A 12,132-nucleotide genomic window follows, 5' to 3' on the forward strand; every position below is an offset into this window, starting at 1 on the left:
CCTTCTCCCCCAGAGCTGCAAGCAGACGAGGTGCACCTGCCCCGTGAAGATGCGCCACGTGGATCCCAAGAGGCCTCACCGCCAGGACCTCTGTGGGAGGTGCAAAGGGAAACGCCTCTCCTGCGATAGCACATTCAGTTTCAAATACATAATCTGAGTGGGATGAGAGGGTTTTTTTGTTGTTGTTTAGGGCTCTTCAGGAAAACTGCGAGTAGAGCAGATTTTTTTTGTTGTTGGTATTGTTCAAGGTACTTAGTGAGGTGTAGCTAGGAAAGCATACAAATAAAATTATTGCAAAGCAAGCTCAAATTACGAGGTGGGTTTGTGCCCAGCTCAGAGGGCACATATTGCAACTTCTGTAACTTGCACAGGGTAGGGGAATAGCCTACAAATGTTTTGTAAATCAGCAATGTTCTTGGCACTGACTCGGGACCTTGTAGAATCTTGGGTGGGAAAGGATGACTTTTACTGATCCTACCCTTGAACTAATCAAATGCTTGTAGTTAACCTCAAATTGACATCTACAGTAGGTAGTAGAACGTTGTTCACAAACAAAACACCTGATAGTATTCACTTACTGTGCACACTTCCATTCGATGGAGAGTCTCTTGCATGTGTTTCTCATCACTAGAAAATGATTGAGAAATGCTGTGTAACAACCTTGGTCACTTACACTGGTACAGCTGGTCTGCGTTTAGGAAAGCTGCTGTTCTTGTCTCATAGACTAAGGCCACAGAAAGCTTGTGGTTAATGCATCTTCATGCACACTTCTCACAAAATGCTGAGGAAGGGAGTCACTGGTGTTATGATCTCTTAGTTAAATGAATTGCCCATCTTCACTTCCACAAGGTTATCAAGACCAGTGACACTTCAGAAGCTCCAAGTATGATATTGCATCTACCTGTCCTCCTCTTGTACCTGCAGATGATGCACAAGAACTGTGCACTTGATAACCTAGTTACAGTTTAGGTGTCTGCTATCAAGGAAGGATCAAACTCCTGCACCCTTCTGGGGCTGGGGTTTGCAACTGGGAATTGTACTGCTAGTACTAGTGTTTAGCGGTAAAGGCAGAACCAGTATGGTTGCTCCCTGAGGCCTCTTGGTGCTGTTGGTGGGAATGGCCTCTGTAGGAATGCTACACTTCAGCAAAGCATTATGAGCTGACTCTGGGACTATAGCATCACCAACTGAGGAGACAGATGGATACACCACCCTAGTCTACCTGGTCACCAAGGAGCTGAATGAACTTAGAGGAAAACATACTTTTCTGAGAATGCTAATGAAGCTGTTAATTGAGCATAATAATGCACTAAGTCTGTTGCAGAACTCCTGAGGTAGCTTCTGTTTGGAATTTGTCTTGGCTATAACATCTACACCTGTACCCAGCATACTTGAGACCAGTCTAATAAAACATGGAAGGGGGAACCAGTCCGAGCCCATGCTAGGTACAGCTTCAGTGCCAGGTGGTCTTGCATCTCTAAATGGCAGCTCATGTATGGCAGGGTAGGCAAACACTCTCCTGTGCACCAACAAATATCTGTTTAGAGGGACAGTGAGTGTTTAGTTCTGTAGGCTTAACTCCTCTTGCTGTAGATTCTTATTGTAATGTGCCCCTTGAACTTGCTGCCATAACTGAGGAGCTTCACCAATTTATTGCCAAGTAATTTTCTTGCTCCATTCACTATTACAGCAGCACGAGGCATTCTGGGAACAAGTGGACCTACCACCCCCAGAACAGGGTAACTGTTTTATTTAATGCTTCTACCTGACGCAGTTTCCACTCTACCACAGTAAAATGAAATAGCCCTTACCTTGGCACGTCACTGCAACTTTTTCACAGGATGTTTCATCCTTGCCCTGTTCCTAAGACATTGGACTGCAGCTGGGCAGTTTTCTGTTGTAGATGCATGTGCCTTGCACTCAGTAATGAGCAGTGGCAAGTCTCCAGCTTGAGAAGGAACACAGTCCAGGTCCCTTTTGCAGCCATCTACCCACGGTCTGCCTCATCTTGCAGTTGCAGTTGTGATCGGGGATGTCATGTCTTTTTATTTCTAAGTGTATTTCCGTCTAAGGATGTTCTTTCAGTATGTTTTTGTTTTGCCTTCTCTATTCTAACAGTTGTTGTTTGTTCCTGATGGATGCAGACTGACTGTGGTGAGTCTGTAAGCCCTGGTGATGAGTTTGCAAAATTAAGCTCTGTACCATGTCAGTGTGAAGTCGTATGGCAACTCGGCAATATGAGTAGTCAAAAGTGCTTCTTGTTTATACAGATGTCCTTGCAAGCATGCTGTGAATATGGCGACTCTTAGCAACTATATCAGTAATAGCCCAAAGTGAAATTCAGCTCAACTTACACCTGCCATCACCTCTAACTACACTGAAAGCAGCTGTTGCTTCTGTTTGATAAGATGTAGATGAGGCCCAGCTGGTCTGAACTGTACAGCATGCTTCAACAGCAACTGGTCCAAAGGAGCAGTTGATGAAGGCTCCAGGTAGTGGCAAAGAGCTGCCCCTGCTTTCATCAGCTGCTGCAAGGCTTGGAATGCAGGGGGCAGCAATGTTAAACATGCTGCTCCTTCATGCTGCGGTGGTCCTCAGTTCTGCAGTAGCTCTGCACGTCATTCCTCTTACATAGATACATTCAGTGCTTTTGCATCTCACTGCCAAAGTGCAGTGCTGTGTCCTTTTCCTCTTTTCTGCTCTGTCACGTCCTTGACAGCATACGCTGCCTATCATGGGCACTGGTTCCTAGACTCAGCAGAAAGAAGGAAAGCCTCTCATGACCTATGTGATTATGCAAAGTGGAAGGGAACAGCCTCCACAGTGCCAATTCTGCAAAGATGTCTTGAACTTGCCTGTACAGCTTTGTCATGAAGGGATTCTTTTGCCTGCGTTAACTCAGTCAGTGCTGTATTAGCTGCAACTCACAGAAGATGTCTGGATGTTTTGCTTGTTTCTAGACAAGCTTAACTGTAGCTTCAGATTTGGCACAGACCTGGCATCAAGTAACATAGTGTGACAGCTGATGCAGTCATTGAGAATGAGTGATTTTTGGAAAAGCATCACAAATTTAAAGCAGTGTCAGAGACAGTCAGCTAGCATGATTCTGCTCCATGGGGAGCTTCCACTAGTCATTGAAAATGGAGGAAGATGTAAAACCGAAGGAATTATGTATATAAATTCAGGTTTGAGTTACATGAGAAATGCTTTAACAGCTTCAGAAGATGCCTAGGAAAATGCCGTTCCACTGACAGGACATAAAAGGAAAAAAAAAGTGATTTCAGGGCACCTAGGCTGCTACTGTCAGTGTTTAGTCTGTTCAGCTAAAGTATTAAAACTCTAGCTTGTAAAAATACACAAAATGACAGATACAATGTCTTTTATTTTTACAAAAAAAGCTGGTAAAAGATGATGTAAATAAAAGTGTAATGCACCACTAAATAAAACTACTTATCCCCAGTAAATACTTATTAAATTATTAAGAACACCACCTACAGTACCACAAAACCATCAAAATAATTAAATTTTATCAGGGAAAGGGAAAAAATACAGTGATTATGGATGTGCCTTGACCAGTTACAGAGCTTGTTATGATAACGTAACTACTGTCAGCAGTCCAACAGTGTGCACAGTGCCTTCAGTTAATGCATTTCAGCATAGTTACATTTCTAGTGGGGTCCAATTTCCCCAAAAAGGCAGAGCTAAGAATTTCAATTCTACATTCCAAACTCTGGAATTAGAGCCCATTAAAAAAAAATCACAGTGGGTAAGAGATGTATATAAAAATACTGGGTGTTCCTTTCAAATCACAGGAATCTGGGACTACATTCTTTTTTTTTTTCTTTTTTCCTTTTTTTTACAAATTGCTATTGGTTTCAACAGAATCCAGTTTGTTTTATGCTACAGACTTTGACACTGAACTATGAGTATATTGCCTGTTTGCATGTTTTGGTAGTCGGTCTCTTTTTTTCTATATAGTCCCAATTCCTTAGGCTTGAGTCATGAAGATGCATATAGGTGCATTCAAACTCTCTGAACCCTGCAGACTACTCAGACTGCAAGTAATGTATGTGACTACTGATAGGGAGATCCCCCCCGCCCCCTTCCCCGCATCGCTTTATACACCTACTGTCTTAACAGTGCATTGCACAAATTTACAAGAAAAATACTTGGTTTTGCACTATACAGTTTCTAGAATATATACAGAATAAAATAAGTTAACTTCTAATGAGAATTGCTGATGGGCAGCATATATCTTTAATATACATTTTAAAGTCTCTGCAGGCAGCTACTTTTTGGTTAGTTGTTATCAGTATTGTAACATAAGCACTGATCAGAGAACTGAGCAGCATTCCAATAAAGTTAACAGATATATTATTTCTTTAGAAACACTGGGAAATCCCAGTTTAAAATATTATTAAATGTCCTAACATTTACACACTAGGAGGATTAGATCTAATAAAATAAAATTTCTTCAAAAATAATCTTGCAGCTCTTTTAAGCATGCTTTGAGACCTTAGGTAACAATCATCCATACCTTCAAAAAACAACTGTCACATAGCCATACATTCTAACTCACACACATCATTTCCTTGTTACAGACAACAAAAGCAAATAAAACATTGAGAAGTCAATGGTTTTTGCAGTCGTAAGTCATTCTACTCAGGTTTGACCGCACATTCTTCATGACGTTGCAAAGTGTCTCATTACGTATTAGTTGATTATATTTACTACTGCTGGAAAGCCAGGAAAGCTTTGCAGGTCTTCAGCCAAAATAAACTAGCCTTGATTTTAGCCTCATCCCACCTGCGATACCGATTCAACCTCTGGAGGCTGTTACTGCAAACACCATTTATAGTTCTGTTACAACTGAAAATAATGCGTACGATGCATTACATTTAAGCCCTTTTCCTTTCGTGTAGTTTTTATACATAAATTTAATAAAAAAATACTACTGCCACACAGCTACTGTGTAAAAAGAGCAGTCAAGTAAGATGTTCACTTGAATTTTCAGATTTTTACTTCTGATGAAACAATTTCTTGCTGTGATGAAACTGTGTTGGTTGTCAGGACTGCTGGAGGTTTTCAGGTTTTTTTATGAAAGGTGCTCAGTAATAAGTCTGAAGTGTCTGCATCATTAGTTCTTTTCTAAATGACAGCTGATCAGAATCCAGTGCTCACAAGATTTATTCCTGGTTTGATTTTCCCTAGAAGCTGATAGGATTGCACCATGCGAAGAGACTCCCGAATTTCTAGATTAAGTTCCATCAGCTTGCAACTGGCCTCAGACATATCTTGGTTGGAGCCTACTACCGCGAAGCTTCCTGTTTGACCAAGCGTCTGGTGACGGAAATATATGTGCAGCAATGTTTGAACTGGGTCGTCTTCAGAACTGCCAAAGATGTCGTGAGGCCAAATAGATCTGTAAACACACAATTTGGATTTAAACGTTAGAAGTGTTTAAATGTTTAAACATTCTTGTTCCTTAAAGGGACAATTGAACAGAAGGCATAGGAAAACGCAAGAGAAACTGTTCCTTCCATACCATCCTGAGAGTTAATAGCGTCATTTTCTGAAACGTAAATTCTAAAGAACAAATATTTCTAGAATTCCTTTTTTTATTTTGAATTGCTAAATGCATATGAACAAGCTGTAATGAAGCAACAGTGCTTGTCCTTTTCAATAAAGACATCTAGTAAGAGCTGAGTAAAACCTGGAATAGCGCCTATCCCTATCCTTAAATTAACAAGGCCTATTAGCAAACTCAGCTCTGAAAGCAATCCTTAAGCACTTACCTGAAAGCCTTGACCTGTGCTACAGCTGACACAAACTCCTTGTTTCTCAGGGTTTCAATGAGAGAGTGAATAGCCGTTTCTGTGCTAGCTTGGGAAGCCTCTGCAATTTCAATTTCTTCGATACCACTGTCAGACGCAGCCTCAGCCTCTTTCAGGCAGCTCTCCAAAAGAGCAAGTTCTTCTGACATGTTTATGACCTAAAACGAATATAAGAGTTACCTTTTCTAATTCAATTTTCAGCCAAATTAACTTTCAGCAGACCAGACTTAAATTTTTCCTCCTCTTTGCAGTCATAAATGAGAGGCAGAAAAAGTACATCCAAATATTTGCTGTAGTTGCTTAAGTATACAAGTGTGCATGTCAGGTATTTGGGCTTTCCCTGATGAAGTTTCCATCTTATTTCTTTTAAAATTTGTTTCAAAAAATACATTTATTTTCTCCCCACATCAGTTAATAATAATTAAACTCATAAGAACTAAACACTCTGGAAAAGCACAGCAGCACTGTGTTATTACAAGGACAATTTAAATATGAAGAAAAAAATCTGGAAGACCAGTAGCCCAGCAGAACAGCTGTAGTGCAGTGAGTATATATAATACCATGGTTAACTTTACTGCTAATGAATGGGTAAAAGACAAGGCCATCACTCAGAATATGATCCTACATCTGACTAACTTAGGCACGAAATAGTACTAGTGTGATGCTGACTGACCACAATGTTCTCCAGACAGGAATTAACTTACTTATTTGCAGTTTCTACAAAAATCTGGAAATCTAAATGAGGAACGAGCATAATTTTTCCCTAAGCTGCTCAAAAACCAAAGACTCACCCCGTTTTTTCATTTTCCTCCCTATATTAAGGGAGGAAATATTAAACAAGATTAGGCCTATTTTTCTTTTCCCCTGCTACCTCTATTTATTGTATTACAGACTCAGGGGAGAACTTTCAGAAGGCATTATTAATAGCGTAATGCATCCAGATTAATTCAATTAACATCACATATGTACCACGTGTGCACAGCTGAAGGACACATTTTACTTCTAAAGTAAATACAACTGAAAATCAGGCATAAAATGTCTAGAACATGTTACTAATTGCACTTGGGATGGGGACTAAGGTTGCAGAGTAATTGCATGGTGGCTGAAGTGACACAGCTATATAAATCAGCCGATCACAAGTGACAGTGTTCACAATAGAAAACATTGGGGTGATGGAAAGGGGCTTCATCACAGGACTCTGTTGATTGGAGTTGATGTGCCTTGATTGTAGCTTGATTACACCAGGACCGCTACTGAAGTATTTAAAATCCTCATCACTGGACTCCCTGCATTCTTGTCTATTTAAGAGCTTTCAAGTAGTATAAAAATCAACACAGATAATTGAACATCTCAGAAAATTCTTGCGAGCTCTACTTAAATTTTTTATTAATTGACTATAAAACAGCTGGTACCATCCTTCAGTTTCTAAAAAAGATGTCTAAAAGATGAAAATTATATCAAAATGTATTGTAAAGGGTTTGGCTTTAAAACATCAACAATTAGTAGCTAAATGGCATAATTTTCATTACCTCTGCTTCTTTTTTGATTGTTTTTATTTGGCTGATGAGTTTGCAATAGGCTTGGAACAGAAGCAGCAACTGGAAATGCAACTTGTATAGCCTCCGACACAACTCCAGCTCCTACAAATGTAAACCACATTATTGTATTCAGGAAGTGCAAAACATCTACTATCCAATACAAGAGAATAAATTACAACTTCTTCAGTACAGAATGTGCAAAATTAGAAGTCGTTATTTGGTTACTTAAGAAAACACCAAAAAGATTTAGAAGCTAACATAGCAGAAAAGTAATCAAAAGCAGAGGAAAGCTTCATTCGGTTCTAGATTTACCAAGAACCTCTCATTTTAAACCTCTCACATAGGTTTAAAATTTACTTTTTAGTAAGAAGTTACATTTCCAAGAAGGGGGATGGGAAGGGATGTGAAGGGATTCAAAAGGCATTTTGAAATCTTATGTTCCAAGACAGAGTTTCATATATCACTGTTATTGTTGACGTTTTGTTGTTTTAAATTCAAGATCTAATACCCCCCCCAAAACCAGTCATGGTTTCTTAGCATAGAATCTTTCATAACCATTAATATGTAAGACCAGTATATAACTTAGCCTTTAGTTTACAACTGCCTGATGGAGTAAGAGGAGAATAATTCCATCCTTGGAAGCAGGGATAATGTTTCCTTTATAAAAGGTAGCTCTGCATCTATTTTAGAAAATACCACATGATATAATCTTAAGGCAATGAAATAGCAGCATTAACTTATGCACTGTCTTGCTTCCATTTTTATGCCTCTAAAACACTAGTGAAAGTGCAGACAGTATTAATACTGTTTTACATACAGACATAAAAGCTAGTGCTAACAGAATAATCTTCTATAACATTCTGCTAAGTACAGGATCCTGTTATCTACAAAGAACCAACAGTTCAGTGGGTTAGATGATGCAAAATTGAAGCACACGGCATTTTTGTAATAGCCTATGACAAGACATCGCTATGTCACAAATGGACGAGACAGATGGAGACCAGTTTGGTGACCGGCATGTTAAGTATTTGATAAATCAAAACTGTCACTTACTGCTAGAATCTCCATTTGCTAAGCAAGAAGATGAGCGGGTCACAAAAATACAAAGAAAGAAAAAGAGATCAAGAATTAGTGTAGGAAATAATTTTAATTAGGGTAAAAGATGTCCCAGGTAAAATGGAGGAAGAAACACAACATGCTCCAAATATACCCAGACTGGAAAAAAATAAACAGACTGAATTTGAGGTGAAATTATTTGCTGCCGTACCTAAGGATAGAAAGCATTGTCTTTATTGTCCCACAATACAAGTAACATACTTCACTTGCAAACCTGTCTTGTCTTTATACATTGTGTAGTCTTAAAGGCATGCAAATTTAAGCAAATCAAAACCAAGGACACTTAGGTCTGGACATCGGTGCAATGCTTCTTATTTGTTTTGTACCACTAGTGGTACAGTAGTACAGTATAAGCAAAAGTAATGCCTTTCAAAATTTGAGATGAAATGTTAATTTGGATTGTGAAGCAGTTTATAAAATTCTTGATTTTGCTAAACTTGATTCTCAGCACCTCACTGTGAGATTTCTATAATTTAATTGCGTTTGGCTTTTAGAAGCTATTTCAGAAAAAAGTGTTTGGGAAAGACGGAGAAGGAGAGTAATCATCAGAAAATGTATTTGTCAGACTAGGGACAGGAACTTCACTTCTGTGCTTTCTACAGTGCTAGATGTATTGATAGTACCTAAGCAAGTACAACGGTCATGCTAAACATATGAATATGCAACCAGCGTCTGATTCCAACAGGCAGAAGCAGTTGAGCTTTACTACTAAGCACAGTTATACATGATGTATACGTTATACACAATATGCTTATACAGATGATAAATATTACATGTTTTTGTTCTGCACTCTGTGCTATCATACAGTTATTACATAAGCAAAAACTTGCACAGAACACTGCAAAGAGGTAAGAGCTTGAACTGCCAAAATTGACAAGAATTCGATGACTCACTTCAATGAAACATAGAGAATCAGGTTTTGAGGAATGGCAGGGTTGCTTATTTATTATTAGTCATTAAATTCCAGTGCTCTTTAAGCCAAATCTCATTATTACTGTAAGCCATAAATAATTCCTCTCCCCAAAATCACACCTTGATAACTATTCTAAAAATTCAAGAGAGGTTTTCCTTTAAAAATGGCTTTGTACTGCACTTCAGTGTCTTTCAGATACTTGCTCACTTGAGAAATAATCAGTTTTTTCTACCTGCCAGTCCTGTATGAACAGTCTGGCCAGGGTCCAGATGCATTCTTGCAGGCTTGCGTGTAAGTACTAATAGCAAAAATCCAATAATTAGATTTACTTGCAAGTCTGCTGGCAATGTACGAGCCAGAACAGAATTCATCTCACTGTTCCTTAGCTGTATTGACCACAGTGCTAAAAATTAGTAGGAAAATCTTGTTTGTGCTAGCGAATGAAAAATATCTGTTGAATGAAGCTGCTCTGTTTTCCTGAGCAAGACAACACTTAGATATTTTTAGTTTTAACTGTTTGACTGGATAGACTTATCAGCCCCATGCTCCGCTTAGAAGTGCTTTTGAAATAATGATTTTACACATGGTAACTTCTCAATCTCCTTCAAGTCACTGTGAATAAATTCAGAACTTCTGTAAATTCGGTATATTTGTGAAACAGGATAACAGGACTCTGCCTTCTCAATGGATACTACATATTAAAATGATTTTAACTGAACCTGCAAGTGGAAGGAGCACATGAAGAAAAAGTTGCCGGCACGCCTTGCAGGCTAGGATTGAAAACCAAAATCAAACCAGATCCCCACAAATAATCAGTGTGAATGATCACATAACTCCTTTTCAGAGGCTATCCTCAAACCCTGCAGGAAAGGACAACAGACAAAACTGCCTCCCTTGGAATCCTGGATTCTCTCCGTACAAGCTAAATGAAAGCCTGCACGTGTCTTTTCCTCCATTTTTTAGTTTCCCTAGCTGTACAGTGGGAACAGTAACATCTACCTTCCTGGTAAGAATTGTTATGTTCTAACAGTTAAATGTTAGACCAGCTTATTGGTGTATATAAACAACGTTCCAAATATGGACTGAAATATATAAACACCGCTTTTTTATTACTATATAGAACATCCACCGTATGTTGTCACATATTTCTAAACATGTACTAGTCAGTATATGAAGTAAACCAAGCGTAAAATGCACTAAATATTGTCTTCATAGACAAAGCAAAAATCCTTGCAAATGGTAGCAAATTATTTTGCTGTATTCCTATGCTTATGCAATGATTTTTGGTTTTAAATGTGCAACTTAGATGCAATATAAAAAAATCAACGGTGTATTATCACATTACACTACTCTAAAAATTCAGGTGCATTTTGTGATTGAATTAAAAAACCCAAACATATATATATGATGGCAAATGAAAACCATATAAAAGAAGAAATAGTCCATGCACCAGCAGACACTTCTGTTGCTGAACATTACATGTGCAGCAGCAGACACATGACCAAGTGCATCAATGAATAGAATTTGATTGAATAAAAGGAATAGAATTCCTCCCTTTCCAGCCTGTATTTAGGATTTTTGTCCAAATGTCATTGTGGAAAGGTAAGCTCATCTGCTACCTGCAATTCTTCTTTCTAACATCTTTCATTGTTCTTATTACAGGACTCCAGATGATGGATTTCTTGGAACCTACTAATGATAGGTTTTGGATTTTTTTTTTTATCTACCATATAAATACTACACAGCTATTGTTTAAAAAAAAAACCAACAAAAAAGAGTCCTAGTCTACTTAGGGAAAAGCTGTCACTTATTACAGCAATCAGTAATATTAAACATGGATGACTGCCATGCAAATACATACAAAATATTGAACTAGTATTAAGAGGTTAATTCACCTATTGTTAGATGATATGTTGACAGAAACTTAAAGAGATTTTTGCCATACTGCTACTTCACTCCCTTTTCCTTCCCACCCAAATAACAGCTCCTGAAAGGTCATATGTATTTATATAGTACTGATTACATTAAATTCAGTAGAGGTTTTTGGCTAGACAGTTTATCTGAGCATATAAACAGAATGCTAATATTTTTTTGTTCTAGAAACAGCTGCGAAAAGAAGACTTGCTGGTACACAGATGGTATCTAGTCTGCTTATCTACTCAGTGTTATTAAGTCTAGAACCAAAGACGAGTAGCCAACTTTTATTAAAAAGAGCCCTTTTTATTAGACTACTACTTCATAAGAGTCTGAGTTTCCAAAAGATAGAATAACTGAAACGAAAAGCTTTTCATACATTTTTAATCTCTCTGCAAACAGTGGAATTTTTGTGCAATAGATATAAAGATGTTTTTTAATCTCATATCCAAAGACTCACAAATGACATACACCTACCTGCGCATCTGTGTTCGTGCTATGAATACCGTCATCATTACCAAATGTTCTTTTGCACTCTTCTAGCCACTGCAAAATAAATATAAACAGGATTAAACAACTTCTGAAAGAGAGCAAACGGAAGACTGCTGAAACTGTGAAAAACATTTCGGTGTAAGAAATTGTGGTATGAAATCAGTTGTTTACCAGTGTTGTTTCCACTAATGATTTCCACTCTGATATATCACTTTGTGATTTTTATTATGTCCCTTCCGTTGTAAATTTCCTGTGGCCTTCATTACCCCAGATGAGAATAGCACACTTTAGCATAAATACTAATCTGTGATTGAATTTGGGCACT

The 12,132-nt window shown here is 38.2% G+C and overlaps 1 protein-coding gene across 1 annotated transcript; it reads right to left on the reverse strand.

Moving 5' to 3' along the window:
• Window positions 1–4,858: 4,858 nt before the first annotated feature.
• LOC104488836 (protein furry homolog-like) lies at window positions 4,859–11,861 on the reverse strand (the record flags this gene model as incomplete). Its single annotated transcript, XM_010130926.1, has 4 exons — window positions 4,859–5,422; window positions 5,796–5,992; window positions 7,364–7,474; window positions 11,793–11,861. Coding segments are annotated over 4 exons (636 nt in total), but the record flags the coding sequence as incomplete, so codon positions are not given.
• Window positions 11,862–12,132: the final 271 nt, after the last annotated feature.

This window comes from Buceros rhinoceros, unplaced genomic scaffold, assembly GCF_000710305.1.
Source record: "Buceros rhinoceros silvestris isolate BGI_N320 unplaced genomic scaffold, ASM71030v1 scaffold47972, whole genome shotgun sequence".
NCBI classification, from domain to species: Eukaryota; Metazoa; Chordata; class Aves; order Bucerotiformes; family Bucerotidae; genus Buceros; species Buceros rhinoceros.